At 40.8% G+C, this 18,920-nt stretch overlaps 2 protein-coding genes across 3 annotated transcripts; one reads left to right on the plus strand and one right to left on the minus strand.

The window, feature by feature from the left end:
- Positions 1 to 875: 875 nt before the first annotated feature.
- LOC113067701 (monocarboxylate transporter 6-like) lies at positions 876 to 18,916 on the plus strand. 2 transcript variants are annotated; one of them, XM_026240106.1, is made up of 5 exons: positions 876 to 961; positions 2,414 to 2,813; positions 15,740 to 15,883; positions 15,979 to 16,842; positions 18,197 to 18,916. In XM_026240106.1, exons 2-5 carry the CDS (start codon positions 2,435 to 2,437, stop codon positions 18,436 to 18,438), a joined length of 1,629 nt encoding a protein of 542 aa, XP_026095891.1. In that variant the 5' UTR covers positions 876 to 961; positions 2,414 to 2,434; the 3' UTR covers positions 18,439 to 18,916. The 2 variants fall into 2 exon arrangements, with proteins under 2 accessions (XP_026095891.1, XP_026095890.1); XM_026240105.1 differs by having other exon boundaries at positions 903 to 1,145; positions 18,197 to 18,915.
- LOC113067700 (uncharacterized) lies at positions 7,243 to 13,931 on the minus strand. The gene is made up of 2 exons (XM_026240103.1): positions 9,626 to 13,931; positions 7,243 to 9,429 (listed from the first exon to the last, which is right to left on the minus strand). Exons 1-2 carry the CDS (start codon positions 13,165 to 13,167, stop codon positions 9,369 to 9,371), a joined length of 3,603 nt encoding a protein of 1,200 aa, XP_026095888.1. The 5' UTR covers positions 13,168 to 13,931; the 3' UTR covers positions 7,243 to 9,368.
- Positions 18,917 to 18,920: the final 4 nt, after the last annotated feature.

Raw genomic sequence — 18,920 nt, forward strand, 5'->3', positions numbered from 1 at the left:
ATTATTTCAATATTCTATGAAATATTATATATTAATATGAAAATCCTGGCAGTTACTACTCCCATTATTACCCTTTTTTTTCATTACATGTTGCCCCAAAAACACATGAATATGCAAATAGATTTAGTTTATATGTATATAAGGAGAAAGCCCGTTTATGGTCATTTTACACACATTTTGTAGAAAGAAAATTATATATTTAATCATTCTTTTATAACATAGTTGAGAATCATCTTTATACAAAGTTTTGAAAAAAATCTGGAATAATTAAATTGTATTGGTGATAAAAAATAAAAAAATAATTGTTTTTGCCTATGTATGTTCATTCATGTATAAAGAAATTGAGTCCCGATGTCCATACCAAGGACATTGCATAACTTATGAATGAAATATCTTTAAAATAATAATAATAATAATAATAATAATTAGTAATTACATTTATTTTAATAGCCTACTGTAAATAATGTAAAAACATGGGGGGAATAAATAAATAAATGCATTTTCCTAAAACTTTTCTTTTTCTCGGGTCTTTAGAGCTTAATATTTTAATATTTAACATTATATTAGGCTAGTGTACTCTTATTTTACTTTTAACCTCATAGTGGTGACCGGGAGAAGTCGTAGGCTATAACTACCAAACATCAACAAAAATATGGTATGAAAAAGCAAAACATCATACAGTGTCTTATCATGACGGGATGCTCTCCGCATTGACGTGGATGCCATTGGCCACACTGTCGGTCGTCAGAGTCCGACAGCGTCCGACAGTAGTAGCCTAGCTACCGTCACGAGTTGGGTCTAATCCCGTCCGTCTCTCTCTCTCTCTCTCTCTCTCTCTCTCTCTCTCTCTCTCTCTCTCTCTCTCTCTCTCAGTCCCGCGGGCCACGGGGCGTGCGGTCAACAGCTCACACGAGGACCACTCAGCGTCAAGTATGCTACAGATGTCATCTACCTCCTAAAGGTGAGGGGGAAACATATTGGTGTTTATTTGGTTTATTTCGCATTCAGCCGGACATAATGACCTGCTGGCTGCTTTATTGGAGTTCATGCTGAGCTACAGATGACTGACTGTAAATGAAGCAGGCGTGTTGTTTTCATCTCTTGACCTCAGCTTTATTTGAGTTACTAGGATTTGCAGTATAAAGGTAAGATAACTGATGATCTAGATACTTTATATCGTGAATTAAGGCACTTTAATTGTGTTATGATACAATGAATCAGGCTGCTCGCGCTGTGCTGAAAGCACCGATAGCCTGCGGCGCGTTCAAGTTCTAGCTTGTCAAGCCGCTCTCATGGGGACAGGTGAACAAAATATGAAGCGCGTGAACGAAAACAAATAATTCACGGTCGTCGAGACTGTTACTCAAAATGCGCAACGGTCCGTACAGGTAATCGGTGCTTTTCAGAAACTGATTGCGTTATCTGCAGAAGCAATGCAGAAAGGTTATTTTGTCCTGGTGCTGCCTAAAAGAGACCTAGCTGCGGTAAAGTAGCCTATGGTGAATATCAATATGATGAAGTAGGCTAGGCCTATGAATACAATTTTAAGTAGTATTTAAAAAAAAAATCTGTTTCAAAGAAGGTGAAGTGAATATGAATAAAAAAATGGACTGTAAAGATAATAATAATAATAATAATAATAATAATAATAATAAATAAATAAAAAACAGCTGATGACTTTAAAACCAATTTAAAAAAAAATTCACTAATGCATTAAAAAAAAAATGTAAATGCAAAAATTCAGAAACCTTAAGATCAATACTGCTTTGTTTATAATCCTAACCTTAATATAATATATATATAAAAAAAAAAATTTTTTTTTTTCGCAGGACAACATGTCTCTCAGTGTTCGACACAAACAGTGATCTAAAAGATATTAGTTACTCAGCACTCACAATACACACACATAGTTGTGTGGCTGAATGATTGTGACAGTTTACATGAATTTAAAAGCAGAAAAGTCGCTGTTTAGATGTAAATAAGCAAATACCGAATACTGAGTCTAGGATTGGATCATTATCACAATGATTAATATGTTTCTGGCATGTTGTATGTTTGGTAATAATTCAAATCCTTTAACACTATAACTGATGTAAAGTGTAGCTTTTATTTCTCACACAGTCATGTCAGACAACATTCCCTTGTACATAGACAATGTCAAGATTCATTAGACCCAAATTTGTGAAATAGTGGTTCAGTCATCATGATCAATCATTTTCACACATAAATTGGTCACCACAAAGTCCTGACCTTAACCCTTTTGAAAGTCTCCGGGATGTGATGCAGTTGACTTTAAAGAAGTTTGAATCTCCCTTTGACAATACAAGATTGTTATTTTTTCAATCCAAAATATAAACCCATGTGTTTAGATAGTACTGTAATAGATGATAATGTGCTTGTCTCATCCCTGTAGACGTTTGAGTGAGGAGACATTATGACGGAGGGTGTGGAGGTTCATCAGGTCCAGACAAGCATCGCAGATGCTGCCACAACCTCTGTAGCACGGAGCAGGACGTCCTCTATGCAGGCCGTGGAAACAGATCCTGGGTCTGAGGAGCCGGACCAACAGGAAGAGGCCTCCTCCAGTTTTCACTCCACCGGAGGAGCGGAGGACAGCAGCGGTGGCCCGGTGGCCCCTGATGGTGGCTGGGGCTGGGTGGTTGTTGCTGCTACCGTTCTGGTCTTAGCGATGACTCTGGCTTTCCCTTCTTGCATCGGGATATTTTACACAGACTTGCAGAACGACTTCAAAGCCAGCAACACTGAAACGTCATGGGTGCCAGCCATCATGATGGCAGTGCTGCATGCAGGCGGTAGGGAGCTGATTCATGTGTTTGATCCATTAGTTCATCCACGCTTTGTTACGCATTCACCCGCACCACAGGGTCATGTACAGTCTCCGAAAAACACTTCTATCAGGTTACTGTACTTAATTGGCTGTGCAACACTGATCTGTTTCACAACATGAAACATTAGCACACAAAGAGCTCAGAGGATAGCAGCGGGAGTTTGGCCTTCTTAAGTGAGATTCTGAATTGTAAGGAGTGTGCATTGATGTATCACTTCACAGTGAAATTTACCCAGCTATTGTACACCATCCCAATCACTTAAGGAAAAGTCGACATGGTGAAACGGATTTGGGGGGCAGGCATTTTTATTCAGCTTAATGCAGCTCATTCATCGCTTCTAGGCAGCTACACTTGAGGACAAAGTACACCAGATATGCAATCCGTTTCCATTGTTACATAACAGAAAAGGCACAAATCATACACACTGTATTCGATTGAAATCACATTTATCTCCATAAATCCCATTTATCCCCACAATGTCAAAAATGTCAGGTTTCACTTGTGGGGATTTACACACAATAATTTGTATTGTACTGAACATCTACAAATATCGCCTTAACTGTATTTTAATAGTCCACTTTAGATAATCTACTGACTTTAAGTAACATGTAAGTACATGTCAACTTATTCTTCAAACCCTAAACCTAACCCTAACCTAACAATATACCATTGAGAGTTAATTGAAATGCAGTTGCAAAATTACTTGTAGTTACTAGAATGTTTCAAGTGGAGTATGGAAATAAAGTGTAACCTAGAGCACACTTTTCAGGAACCGGTGAACTGAAATGCATATGCTCAGCCAGACAGCTCTGAATCAGGCGGGAGGTTGTTATTATATTCCTGGACTGGCTCTGTATAGGCCAAGATACCATTGTTTTTCTTTGAGAAAGGTTTATTTGTCTTTCCAGCCCTTTCTCTTTGCTGTCAGCTGGGCAAGTTAGTGCCAAAGACAATGTTAAGGAGATTTTATGAGTTTGTGTTCATGCAGTGCCGTGACGCCGAAAGTATTAATTTAAGCAGGGCAAATGTTCAATCTCTCTTGATGTTTTAAAGAGCTTGGAGTAATTTGCACTGTACTAACTGCTGTGCTCAGTGGGTGCAAAGTGTCAAATCAAATCAGGTTTCTCATTTAACACAAAAAAGGCCATAAAGTGATGGTGATATTCTTTGACACTCGTTTTCACTCATTGTGTCTTTGGATATGATACCTTCCCAGACTCTAATTGATGAAATTACTTTTTAAAGATGTGTATTTTTTTCCCTTCTAGGCTAATGTGCAAAGAGAACCATAAATAATCCAAATAGGCTGATTTCCTGAAATGTATAAACAATTTAAGAACGTTGCTCAATTTGTTTGAGTGGTTAGACATTCCAGCCAATGGCGCGAGTTTGGGACAGGATCAAAGTTAGGAGGATTACTTTAAAAGTATATACTATTCCAATATAAATTAGTAATTGCTTTCTAAAAATGTAATCAATAACTTAATCCAAAAATTAAAACATGAGTATAAAATTAATTACTTTGGAAGATTGATTTGACTTTCCTTTGAACCTCATCTCAGCATAATTTTGACTTTTGGAAGGGTTTGCATAGGTGCAGAACAATGTTGTACATTCTTACTCAATGACAGTATCTCTTTTATGACTGATGGACAGACATGCGTTGTTAAAATATGGAAGGCAGATGGGGCCAAAAACCTTTAAATGGAACTTGTGATATTAACCATGTCAGCTTGTTCTGTTTGTCCACGTTAATGTGACAATACACACAACAGGCAATGAAATTTCTGTATTTCAAACTATATTTGCATATGTGATTGAAAGGCATGTTAATATATACATATCAGATGCCATGTTTGTTCATGAAGGATATCATTATAATACATTCGAATGCACGTATCCAAACATCAGATGTTGCATTTGTTCATGAGGGATAATGCATTGGTACGTTATGTGTGAAGAAAAGTCTTTATACTGTAACATTTTATATTGTACCATTAATTAATTTACTCTAGCACAGTAGATCTCAGTAAAGCAATGTCACAGTGAACTAAAGAAAGGATTAATCTGTGGGTAAATGTGTAGGTAAATCTGTTTTTAAAATGTATAACACGTTCAAAACAGCTGCATTTATGGCGCTTTTCCACTGCATGGTACGGCTCGGTTCGGTTCGGTACGCCTTGACTCGGCACGGAATGGTTCGGCTCACTTCGCTTTTCCACTGCATGGTACGGCTCGGTTCGGCTCGGTACGGCTCGACTCGGCGCGGAATGGTTCGGCTCGCTTCGCTTTTCCACAGCTTGGTACGACTCGACTTGGTAGGGCACAGCTCGGTTCGCTTTAGCTCGGTTGCTTTTCCACTGCAGTTAGTTCCGCTTCAAAGTGGGTGGGACTGATCGTTAATAGTTGCCGAGGGGATGTTGTTCTTGATAATCGGCATGTGGATGTTTTTAACTTCAAGACGGAGAAATGTGTTTAAAATGAGGCTAATGGCAGTAAAACAAATTACTGCAAAAAAAAAAAAAACGAGTCTGGGAACTCTTACAACGAAGCGAAGCGAAGATGACGACGTCACGCGATTTGTCCGACGGAGCACGAGGGTAAGCTAATCTTGTTTAGGGTCTCAATCGCTATATTGTCACAAAACATAAAATGGATTTAGCTGTAGGTATTAAAATGTATACTCTGTGTATTTCAGATGTTTTAACAGAGCTTCTGAGTGGTGATTGTTCCTGGGTTTACAAACACGCAGTGGTTGGAGAACTTTAGAATGTCGGAAGAAACGTTTATTTACTTGTGCAACAAACTGCGTCCTGCGATGGAGAGACAGGACACAAACTTCCTTGTGTGTGTACCGCTAAAGAAGAGAGTAGCCATTGCACTGTGGAAGCTTGCTACCGCCTCTGAGTACAGAAGTGTTGGACATATTTTTGGAGCAAGCATTTCAACTGTGTCTCGGTGTTCAGGAGTTCTGTGCTGCAGCAGTGACATTGTTGATACCAGAACAAATTGGTTTTCCAGATCAGGAGAGGTTTAAAGAAATGGCTGCCTACATTGAGAACAGATGGGGACTTCCACAGTGTATTGGTGCTATTGATGGATCACACATACCCATAACAGCACCACAAGACTATCACTGTGACTATTTCAACCGTAAAGGCTGGCACTCCATCATCCTTCAAAGTGTTGTGTGGATGGAAAGGGACTTTTCTGGAATGTGTTCACAGGACTGCCTGGAAGCCTGCATTATGCTCGGGTTTTGAGACTGTCCACACTGTGGGAGGTGGCAAGCCGTGGAAACCACATACCAGCTAGCACCAAAAACATTGCTGGGGTGAATGTTGGCTACAACATCATTGGAGACTCTGCCTATCCCTTGCAGAACTGGCTATTAAAACCATTCATTGACACTGGACGGCTAACAGCGGAACAGCGGTTCTACAACATGAAAATCTCAAAATGCAAAATGAAAATGCTTTTGGTAGATCAAAAGGAAGATGGCGTTGCCTTATGAAAAGAAATGACTGTGCCGTCGACCTTGTGAAATCTATAGTGCTGACATGCTGTGCTCTACATAACCTTTGTGAGAGTCATGGAGAAGCCTTTGAGAGTTCATGGGATCCACCTTCAGCAGCAGAGCCTGTGCTGGGACTGGCACAGCCTGTAGAGGAGGAGGGCAGTTATGTGTGTTGTAAATAAACTTTTGTGCAGTATTTGAAAAAGATTACCTTGCATATTTATTTACCCATTTATTATAAATATAATATTAATAATAAATAGCATCATTATAAAGATGTAAGACTCCAGCTTTGGTATTTGACCACTGTTTATGATAAATCTGCTTTGCAGTGACATTAAATTCTTAATTTATTCCAGGAGTGCAAAATTATTAATCTGTAACATTTGATATTTTGAATAGGAATTATCACTCATAATGCACTCAAGTTTTCTCAGGTTTGTGTTCACTTACATGCAATATACAGCATTCATCAGGGCTCTTATCCAATTGTGTGCACATTTGGAGAAATAATTACCACTATTTTAAACCACGAGCAGAATATGATACAAATACTCAATAGTGGTTTAAAGGGAGTTTTAAGTAAAAGTGTATTATTAATCTTTTAAATTGTGACATTTAGCTTGATGATACCTGTTGCTCTAATCCACATGCACCATTAACAAGGAAAGTACACGTTTGACAAGTACATTTTATTTAAGAAAAATTTAAACAGATCAAATTTTAAACAAAGTACTAATGTATGTAGTGCAAAAAATGTATATAAAGAAAATATAAAGACAAATTTAAAAGTAAAGAATGTACACCAAGCAAACTTTAAATGTGAAAATGTATGTATGTAATAAAAATATAAATAAGACATATATAAATGTAACCCTCCCCAGGCCTTACAAGTAATGGGGAAGGTGTAAAAGAAGGGCAACAACCACAGTGTGTTTCCTTGCAAGCACAAACAGATTTATTAAACAAAAATGGTAATAAGAAGTGGCAAAGAAACGAAAACACAAAGGTTTAACCCACTATAGACCATAGGGTTCCCCAATCCCATACAATGGCAGTTCCACTATTAAAGAATACACTCAAATCACAGCACAAAACCAATAACACAAGTGTAATAGAAAACCAACACGCACTTGACTCAAACCACTACAAATTGTGCCCAATCACCTTAGGAGTCAACCATGCATACAAGAATGGGAACCCCTTTGTCTTTGGTTGATTTACACAAAACGAAGACAAATAAACAAAACAAAATCACAGTCCCACAAGAAATGCAAATCACTTCATCATAGTGTAACGGTTAAAAGTCATATCTTACAACCCAACATTAACCCACCAATATTTTAGATAAAAGTAAACGGCAATCATGCATCATCTGTGTTAATGAATGAATCTACTCAATTTCTGAGGCATCCACCAGTATATATCCTTTAAGCATACACACAGCTTCTCCTAAGCAGCACATGGTCCCACAAAGAGAAAGGCCAGAAGATTTGATTTCCCCCTTTATAGTACTTGGACTCATGGGATCTGTAGTCCAACACATTTGTAGTCCCAAGCATGCCTAATATGGAGCCACAACTAATGCTACCTCCACCCCATTACAATACACCCCCCTTATTTTAAATCGGCGTCCCGTCGATCAAATTTCTATGACCATGGTCGAAAAAACAGGGTGTTTGTAACACTGGAGAGCTCTGTTCTCGGGAGAAAGATATAACCATTTGAATGGACTTCTCTACACACGGCTGACTGAGGAAGATTATGTGGATTTGTATGCTGCCCTGCTGTGGACCGGGTTGTCCGCCTTACTAGGTCCACCTGTCGCTGCACTGGCTGTTCCGGTTGTCGACATGGCTGTAAAGTCAGCTCTTGAGGATCACCTTCTTCTGCTGGAAGTGGTATGCATAACTCATTCTCTGCAGGCACACCAGGTTCACTTGATAACATTACTATCATATCCCTTCTCTGCTCCTCAGGATCCTCACTTAAAGGGAATAGTCCTGGACTTTCGGTTCGACCTTCTGATGGGACATAAACTGGTCGCAACTCACTACGGTGTATTTGTCTCACTTTTCCACCATCAACTGGAATAATAGAATATACAGACCCTTGCCCCTCGGGACATCGAACAATTTGATAAGTGGTTGGGTCCCAAGCATCCTGGATTTTCTTTCTGCCTTGATGATCATGTGCTTTTTTATATACCAACTGGCCTTCCCTTAATGTCATCTGTGACACCTTAGCATCATTTACACGGGCACGCTGAGCTGCAGCTTTCTGAAGACGGGCTCGGGCATTATTGAAAATACTTTCCAAATTATCTCGGTGGTCAACTATCCAGTCCACATTTGTTGGGCCATAGTCATCCAGTCCTAACATAAAATCTACCGGTAAGTGTGGTTCTTGTCCAAACATCAGGACATAAGGACAGTAACCTGTAGACTGGTGTTCTGTGGTATTATATGCAAACACCAACTGTGACAAGTAAGATGGCCAGTCTCTTTTTTTTTCAGCAGGGAGTGTACGCAGCAGGTCATGCATCGTTCTATTGAACCGCTCACACTGACCATTCCCCTGAGGATGATATGGTGTAGTATGAGTCTTTGCAATACCATAGATTTCACAGAGTTCTTTTATCAGGTGGCTCTCAAAGCACCTTCCCTGATCTGAATGTAACTGTCGCGGGACACCGAACAAATAAAACCATCGTTCCACTAATACACGGGCCACTGTTTTAGCGGTCTGATCTTTAGTAGGGATTGCTTGGGTATATTTTGAAAACACATCTGTCATGATTAATACATTCTCCATTCCACTAGTTGATGGTTCCAATAATGTAAAATCGATTGCTACAATATCAAGGGGTCGGTCAGCCATCAAATGCCCCATGAATGTACGCACCTTCGGTCTAACCACTTTTGAGAGGGTACAGCGCTGACATTTCCTACACCAGTCCTCAACATACCTATACATTCCTGGCCAATAACAACGTGCTCTTACTAGCCTTGCAGTTCGCTCCATCCCCTGATGGCCATGGTCATCATGAAGGCAGGTAAGAACCTCCTCTCTAAGGGCAGATGGTAACACTACCTGTCGGATTTCCTTATGACACTCTTGTGGCCAAAATCGTCTATACAAAACACCATCTATTTTCTCCAACTTCTCCCATTGACGGACTAGCTCCAAAAGCTCTGGCTGTTCGAGAGAGCGTTCTTGCAATGTTGGTTGCTGCCTGCGGTCCCAGTATACCATGAACCTTCCTATGACAGGGTCAGCTTCCTGCAACACACCCAAATTTTCCTTCAACGGTCTGGGAAAGACAGATACTTTATTAACCCTGCAGACCTGACCCTGATCTGTAACAGACTGCCGTATTTGTTCCGGCACAACTGCAATCGAAGCCAGCTCCACCAAAGGGGTGGAGCTTTGTCTAGACAAGGAATCAGCATTGCCATTATTGCGTCCAGGCCTGTATTTGATATCTAAATCAAACTCTGCAAGCTGATTTACCCACCTTTGTTCCAGTGCCCCCAGCTTTGCTGTCTGCAAATGACTAAGAGGGTTGTTATCCGTATATACTGTACACTTATTTCCCAGCAGATACTCTCTGAATTTTTCAGCTACAGCCCATTTTAGAGCCACAAATTCCAGCTTCATTGAGCTATAGTTTCGCATATTACGTTCTGCTGGCCTCAACCCTCGACTTGCATAAGCAACTGGTCTACACTTGCCCTTGTACTCCTGTGACAAAACGGCACCCAAGCCTTGAAAACTTGCATCTATCTCCAAGATGAATGACTTGCTAAAGTCAGCATAAGCAAGCACAGGGGCACTGGTCAAAGCTACCTTAAGGGTCTGAAACGCATCTTCACAAGCTTTAACCCACCTATCCCCCAAATTAACTTTTGGCCGCTTGGTTTTCTGGCCCCGAATGACTTCAGCTACTAGAGCATTCAAAGGCTCTGCAATACGTGAGAACCCTTTTACAAATCGTCGATAATAACTAGCAAAACCTAGAAAGGACCTAAGTTCTTGAAGAGTCTGTGGCTGTTTCCAATTTACCACTGCAGCTATCTTTTCTGGATCAGTGCTCACTCCTGCAGCCGAAACGACATGTCCCAAATAACGTACTTTTGGGCAAAAGAAACAACACTTACTGAGCTTAACTTTAAGATTTTGTTGCCTTAAACGACTCAGTACCAGTTCTAGTCGCTGCAGATGCTGTTCTACTGTTGTTGAAAAAATGATCACGTCATCAAGATAGAGCAGTAGGGACTGAAAACTTTGGTCACCAAAAATTCGGTCCATGAGCCGTTGAAAAGTGCTTGGCCCATTGCAAAGCCCAAAAGGCATCCGAAGAAATTCAAAGAGCCCAAAAGGAGTACAAAAGGCAGTCTTGGAACGATCAGCTTCAGCCACCGGGACTTGATTGTATCCACTTGCTAAATCCAATGTAGAAAACCATCTTGCCCCAGTCAAAGCATCCAAGGACTCCTCAATCCTGGGAAGTGGATAAGCATCCTTCCGAGTTCTTGCATTTAACTGACGATAATCTACACACATTCTCAAGGAACCATCCTTTTTCTTTACCAGCACAATGGGAGATGAGTATGGGCTACAACTCTCTCGAATGACCTGACTCTCCAACAGCTGCTTAATGTGGGCTTTGACAGCCTCCCACTGACTAGGTGGAATTCGACGATGACGCTGACGCACTGGGACATTATCCAACAATGGGATATGGTGCTCTATCAAAGTAGTGCAGCCCAAGTCACCATCATCCTTAGCAAAAACATCCTGATATTTATGCAAAAGATGTTTGACCACTTCCCTTTCTGCCTCTGAAAGCCCCGATAATTCGACCCTTTCTAGCTCACTGTGGTTTGAAACAGAAGCTGACATCTGGCACTGAATAACAATTTCACTAACACTGCCTTGCAAATTTTCCTTAAATGAAATTTCTTGGTCAGATTGATTAACCATCTCAACTTTAATCAAACTACCCAACTTTGCTCTTGCAGGTAAATATACAGTTTCTGTGCTGACATTAACCACAGGTACACAAATTGTAGTTTGGGAGGATTGTAACAATGCAGGGGAGATCAAAATTCCTGCAGGAAATCCACCGCTCCCATCACCACCAAGGGGTTCAAATAAAGTGGCTACATTTGAAAAAGTTTTAGGGCAGTAAGCTGTAACTAACCTCATTGTTCCGGCAGGAATCTGCACTGGATGCTTTGCTTGCACTCGTACCTGGCCAATATAACCAGGACCAAAGGGATCACTGGTTCTCTGGCACTGCAACAATGCATCCTTCCAACCAGTTTCTGCTCGTCTAACCTGTAGAACTGAAAATAAGGCTGAACCATGTTCTTCAAACAAATTGTTATAACACTGCCCTATTATGTTCATCCCCAACAGACCAGGGACCAGTTCTTTCTTTTTAGACATATCAATGTTTTCAGGGTCTTTCACAACCAATACACCCTGTTTAGGTAGAATTTGTCCCAACACATTAACATCAATTTCAAAATATCCCACATAAGGGATATTCAAACCATTCGCAGCTCTCAGTTGAAGCCAGCCACATTTTTTTAGAGCATCTGGTGCTAGTTGTCGAAAACATTGGTCAAAAAAAGTCTCTGTTATAGTGGTCACCATTGAGCCAGTATCCAGCAAACATAAAACAGGAACACCCCCCATTTGAATCGTCACTGTGGGACATTTGCCGATAAGACGCTGCACCACTGTAGGACAGACAAGTCTTGAGGTTTTTAAACCTTCAATGCCTATTTCAGTTTCTTGACTAGTAACCACAGGAGAGGCACATTCATCTATCTCCTCCACCGGTGTTCCCCTCGTTGTTCCCCCAGCTGACCTAGAGCCAGAATCAACAGGCCATTGTTGTCGACAATATCGGGCAATGTGACCCAATTTATTACAACGTAAACACCTTCGAGAACCATTTGGCCTTGTCAAAGGGACAGAGGGTTCATTACTTGAGGGTTTAAGATCATCAAGACGCTTCGTAATCTCATCAATCTGAGCTTGTTGGTGCTTTAACAACTCCTTAATTTCTCTTAATTCAGTAGAGTCATTAGGCCTAGGTGATTCAGTTACTCTACCCTGAGCAGCATTACACCATAACTGAGCAGCAGGGGGAATAGCCTCTCCTTTGCCTTCCTCATTCCATCTGATAGCCTCACTTCGAACATCAATTAAGGTACAGTGTGGAGTTTGTCTTACAAAACGTTTAAGTTCACGTTTAAGTGCTACATCTTTAACCTGCTCCACAAACTGATCACGGAGAACTTGGTCAGCATTCGGGACACCATGTGGACTACTTACGAGAATAGAATCCATCAAAGATATAAGTGCATGAGAGAATTCAATTAGGGATTCACCCTCTCTTTGTTTTCGATCATAAAACCCTTTCTGCAACTGCACAAATGTTTGTTTTGCTCCATACATACTTCTTAAAACCTTAAATATAAGTTCGGGAGTCTGACGTTCAGCTGCTGCTCTGAGTTTAATCTCCATTCTGGCTTCCCCTCCTAAATGATCTAAAAGGAATGCTACCCTTTCTCGCACAGTCCAACTGTCATCCCCAATGCAGGCTTCAGCCTCCTCAATCCAGTCCTCTATGCTCGAAGTAGAGTCCAAGTCCCCACAGAACCGTCGACACTTCCGCTCCCGAGGAACATACATCACTCTAGTGAAAGGCACCGGCAGAGGAGCATTAATGCTGGATACAGGCTGGTTAAGAGAGTCACGGCTGGATGCAGAACATTGTTGCATTAATTGTTCATTTGCATCCTGCCGACTACGCCATTTGTAACCCTCCCCAGGCCTTACAAGTAATGGGGAAGGTGTAAAAGAAGGGCAACAACCACAGTGTGTTTCCTTGCAAGCACAAACAGATTTATTAAACAAAAATGGTAATAAGAAGTGGCAAAGAAACGAAAACACAAAGGTTTAACCCACTATAGACCATAGGGTTCCCCAATCCCATACAATGGCAGTTCCACTATTAAAGAATACACTCAAATCACAGCACAAAACCAATAACACAAGTGTAATAGAAAACCAACACGCACTTGACTCAAACCACTACAAATTGTGCCCAATCACCTTAGGAGTCAACCATGCATACAAGAATGGGAACCCCTTTGTCTTTGGTTGATTTACACAAAACGAAGACAAATAAACAAAACAAAATCACAGTCCCACAAGAAATGCAAATCACTTCATCATAGTGTAACGGTTAAAAGTCATATCTTACAACCCAACATTAACCCACCAATATTTTAGATAAAAGTAAACGGCAATCATGCATCATCTGTGTTAATGAATGAATCTACTCAATTTCTGAGGCATCCACCAGTATATATCCTTTAAGCATACACACAGCTTCTCCTAAGCAGCACATGGTCCCACAAAGAGAAAGGCCAGAAGATTTGATTTCCCCCTTTATAGTACTTGGACTCATGGGATCTGTAGTCCAACACATTTGTAGTCCCAAGCATGCCTAATATGGAGCCACAACTAATGCTACCTCCACCCCATTACATAAACATTTAAAAGTAAAACATTTACACTAAACAAACTTTAAATGCTGTGCACAAATGTATGGCGGCAGTGGCTCAGTGGTTCATGTAGGTTGTCTACAAACTGGAAGGTTGGTGGTTCAATCCCTGGCTCCACCTGACCAAAGCCCCTTTCACACTGCACGTCGGACCCGCAATATTCCCGTAACATTGCCTGGTCGCCTTCTGTGTGAAAGCAACCACGTCCCGGAATTGATTACCGAATCGAACCCGGGTCGGGGACATAGTAACATTGCGGTAATCGATCCGGAACGAGCGCTGTGTGAACAAAAGCCAGATCTAATTCGGTATCGAAGTGATGACGCGCGTTATCGCGCGACTTTTTTACCGGCTTTTTTGAAGGAAGCCATATGTGAAAACATATGTGCAAACTGTAATGAAGCAGAGATCAGTTAGTTCCTCACTTTGTCCTTGAGCAAGACACCTAACCCCAGCTGCTCCCGACGAGCTGGATGGCGCCTTGAATGGCTGACACCGCAGTCGGTGTGTGAATGGGTAAATGTGAGGCAAATTGTAAAGTGCTTCGGATGGCCATGTGGTCTGTTGAAACCGCTATATAAATGCAGTCCATTTACACAAATGTATGTAGTAGAAAACATTCACAGGAAAAACAAGTTAAAAAATTAACTATTTCCGTGAAGTATGGATTTCCTCTTGCCTGGACACAAGAAAGAAAAGTTATAATTGTGATTTTTGCTAGGTTTTGAATGTTTTTGCTAAAATCAAAAAAAAAAAAAAATTGAGAGTTAAAATAAAGCTTATCACATATCATCAATTAATTTATGAAAGAACTGTTCATTAACAACCCCATTATCTACAGTGGGAACTAATCAAAGTTACAGTAGCTTGCAATAATGTATTTATGGTGAGCAACAGGATTTCATGATATATCCAATTTTAGTGGAGGCTTTCAAAATGACACAAGAAAAGGATTAGGTAAGCTTAGTCTAAATATATGATCTGTAACATTAAGTGTTTTAGTCATATTTCATACCTGGTACCACATGCTCTGTTTTTATCAGTTTCTCTCCCTCATATCTTTCCGCCCCCATCTTTTTATTCTTTCGTAAAACACAAAATGGACATCTTAGACAGAATTTCTAAGCTTCTGCTTACATTGAAAATGAGAGCTCTGGCAAAAATAACTACTTTAATGGTTTTATTTGTCCTTGTTGGACAAGGAAACCATCTACTTTCCTTGAAGGGAAAGAGTATTTCAGACATTCTGCCGACACATCTCATTTTGTGTTTCAATGATGAATGAAATTCACACAAAATTGGAAAGACTATATTCATCACATCATATAAATAATGAAAACAATTTTATGTTTGGGTGAACTGTTTCTTTAGAGCAGGGTTGGGCAACTCTGATGCTGTTTTCGAAGCCAGAGTTGCCAAGCTATGCTTCAGAGAGCAAATTATGAATTGTGTAGTTTTTCCCCCTGCATGTCATTGTAAAGTTCAGGACATGTGAGTGATTTGTGTAAATCTAGTCCATGCTCATGTGGAGAGTATCATACTACTACTGTACTTGGAAATGGCAGCCTGATCCTATAATCAAATTCAGACCAGCTTATCAAATGCAGCGACCAAACTTTAATTTGCAGTTTCAATTCCAAATAGCTACCATTGTTCGTCATCATCTGCATATGTGTGCAGTCATTAAACAGGATCATCTGTAAGTCAGATGCAACTAATGTGTGCACACCGTGACCAACCGTGTTCATCATTGGTCACATAACAATGCCTTTGTCTTTCCGTAGGCCCCATATGTAGTGTTCTCGTGGAGTGCCTCGGTTGCCGTGCAACAATAATTATTGGCGGGATCCTGAGCGGACTGGGAATGGTAGCCAGCTCATTTGCACAGACTTTAGTAGAGCTGTATATCACTGCTGGCATTATCACAGGTAGGGAGGCCTGTATATTAACTTCTCACAAACAGCGGTGTGAAAACGATTGCTCAGTAGGCTGCATGGACTGAATTATCACCTCTCCTTCTCAGGAATGGGATTCTCTTTGTCTTTCCAGCCATCGATTACAATGGTGGGCCACTACTTTGTGCGGCGCAGGGCGTTCGCCAACGCCTTGTCTTCCACTGGCACCGCACTCGGGCTGAGCACCCTACCATTGCTAGCCAACTATCTGCTCAGCAGCTTTGGCTGGCGGGGCAGCTTTCTGGTGCTGGGAGGGGTCCTGCTGAACTGCTGTGTTTGTGGGGCTGTAATGCGCCCCCTTGGGGCCAAACCAAAGATGGAAGCCAAAGCCGGACAGATGAACAATCGCCAACTCAAAACCAATTGCCTTTCCATTACTCAGGAACGAGAGGGTCTGAAAGGCCGTCTGCGGGCCACTCTCTCCACCGTCATGCCTTTCCTGCGCAGGCACATGGCTTTCGACCTGCTGTGCAGTAACCCGTACTTCTGTGCCTACGCTCTTGGGGTGTCCTGGATGATGCTGGGCTTCGTGGTGCCCCTGGTTTACCTGGTTCCCTATGCCACCGCTCACGGCATGGAGCAAGACCGAGCCGCTCTACTGATGGCCATCCTGGGGTTGATCAACATCACCGTTCGGCCCGCGACGGCGCTGGTTTTTGGGTTGCCTCGCTTCCGTGGAAGCCATAACTTCGCCTACCTGTTTGCTGCGGCGGTGCTGACCAACGGATTAAGCAACTGCATCTGTGGGATGGCCGCCAGTTTCCCAGTGCTGCTGGCGTATGTTATAGTGTTTGGGATTTCTATGAGCCTGATCGGCTCCTTGTTGTTCACCGTACTGATGGACACGGTGGAGATGAGCCGCTTCCCATCCGCTCTGGGCCTCATCAGTATTATGGAGAGCATCATGTTTCTACTTGGCCCGCCGTTAGCAGGTGATGTAATGCTTTTTTCTAAAGTTTGCATGTGCTTTAGTATTGCATTAGTAGGTTCAAACGACATGCTTGCTTGTATTTGTCAAGGACAATAAAATGTCACCTTCATGTGATTGTGTTTTGTGTAAGTGCATAGACTGCATTCTTTTCCATACAATAATGAAGTGTCTCTCAAGCTCCAAAACAAACAAAAAAGCACCATAAAAGTAGTTCCTTTGAAGTAGATATTCAGTTCATGTACAACATTCAGTAATTAATGTTATAGAATTGCTTTGTAATAAATAAACCACAATTTAGGTCAGTATTTCATCGAAATTCTTTTCCAGCTCTGGGAGTTTGGAATACAGAGCAATAGTTGTATGGACTACATATGGTATTTTTAACTGCTTTTTGGAGCTTGACAGTTGGTTTAGGCTGCATATGTGTGTGTGTGTGTGTGTGTGTGATTCTGTAAGGGTCGTGTGACGTCATTGGTAGATCAGTCGTAATCCTATGTTAGTCGATGAGATTGTGAGTTAATTTACAGGCCGGTGTCCAGAAAGGCTTGTATATGAGCAGAACATCAAGCACTAAGGATTCTCTCCAGTTACCATTACCAAGGAAACTTAAATGCCAAGGCAGACAGCAAAGAGGTCTATGATAGGAGCTCTTCAATGCACTACAGCAGGCTCCAACAAATTAATATACCATTCATTTTCTTCACAGAGAAATTGTGATTAGCAATAACAAAACATTTCAAGAAAGAGCTCTAAGGGTATTAAACATATTTATACACACACACACACACACACACACACACACACACACACATACCACACACACTATATCAGTCTGATGTTTTAAGGATAGTTAGAAATGTGTCATCATTTACTCACCCTTATATGTGACCCTGGATCACAAAAGCAGTCAGAAGTAGAACAGATATATGTGTAGCAATAGCCAAAAATACATTGTATGGGTCAAAATGATTGATTTTACTTTTATGTCAAAAATCAACTTTTAAATGGTAGTGTAAATGTCTAATTTGCAAGTCTTATTAAACTACACAAGCATTTAAATGGTAAGCCACACACACAATACTGTTGTTACAACATCTACCAGCAGGGGCCAGACTTTGATGATGATTTGATTAATAATTTCACATATAATTTCATGGTTTGGAGTAGATCGCGTCATAAAAGTACTGTTTTTCAGATTTGCTTTTATGGGTTTTTATAGTCACTTTTATGGGTTTTCATTCAAGCATTTTCATTGCTGGAATGCACATAGAGAAAATGAATGTCAAACACAATTTTGGAAACAAAAGCTGCCGAGTTTCTCTCTATCATGTGACTTTTGATGTATGTTTTCCCAGGAATCCTAGTTGACAGCACTAGCCAATACACCTATGTGTTCTTCGCCTGCAGCATAAACGGCTCCACCGCTGGTCTCTTCATCATGCTGTCCTTCTACTGGCTGGACAGACAGAGGTGCAGGGAGGTCAAGAGCTCCTTCATTCATAAAGACATTAACTCACTGAAGCCCAGCACTAAGATGACCATCGACTGTGATTACAGTCCAGTGCCTTTTATCAGAGACTCAGAGACCGATGTTTGATGTGTGACCAGTGGATTTCACCACACTCAGTTTGTTCATTCAGTACACAGCTAGTCTTTTCTTATCCTTATCTTGTTAGTGGACAATCAGATGTATTTGTCATAGCTTATGTACACAGATAGAGTGCAGAATGGTTCTTGGACTGCTGTAAAAATAGACTGGACCAGAATTGCAGGTCTAGGTCTTTTTACGTGGGAACTTTAATCACTTCAGATCATCTCGAAAGCATAATTTCAGTTATTACTCTAGCCTCCTCCTTCAGGATTGCTAACAAAGGCCAGTTGTAATTGACATTCACATTATTTTAATTTAGGTTCTTCTGGGAACAAATGACTGTAGAAAACACAGAATGTGAGTTTGTGCAATGAATGATTTTTTTATTTATTTCTAGATGCCTTAAATTATGTTATATCTTGTAAATGATTTGTTTTAGTTTTTCTCTGTGTGTAGATACTGCTTTTTAAAATCAGTAACTTTATATA

The sequence above is a fragment of the Carassius auratus genome, linkage group LG28B (genome assembly GCF_003368295.1).
Source record: "Carassius auratus strain Wakin linkage group LG28B, ASM336829v1, whole genome shotgun sequence".
Classification (NCBI taxonomy): Eukaryota; Metazoa; Chordata; class Actinopteri; order Cypriniformes; family Cyprinidae; genus Carassius; species Carassius auratus.

What these genes read in the sequence shown, in the direction of transcription:
- LOC113067701 (XM_026240106.1), top strand. Translation starts at nt 2,435, where the DNA reads ATGACGGAGGGTGTGGAGGTTCATCAGGTCCAGACAAGCATCGCAGAT. An exon ending in GGCAGTGCTGCATGCAGGCG is followed by an intron (nt 2,814 to 15,739) that starts GTAGGGAGCTGA and finishes GTCTTTCCGTAG; the next exon opens with GCCCCATATGTAGTGTTCTC. An exon ending in ACTTGGCCCGCCGTTAGCAG is followed by an intron (nt 16,843 to 18,196) that starts GTGATGTAATGC and finishes ATGTTTTCCCAG; the next exon opens with GAATCCTAGTTGACAGCACT.
- LOC113067700 (XM_026240103.1), bottom strand. Translation starts at nt 13,167, where the DNA reads ATGCAACAATGTTCTGCATCCAGCCGTGACTCTCTTAACCAGCCTGTA. An exon ending in GCTGACCCTGTCATAGGAAG is followed by an intron (nt 9,430 to 9,625) that starts GTTCATGGTATA and finishes CTTAGAGAGGAG; the next exon opens with GTTCTTACCTGCCTTCATGA.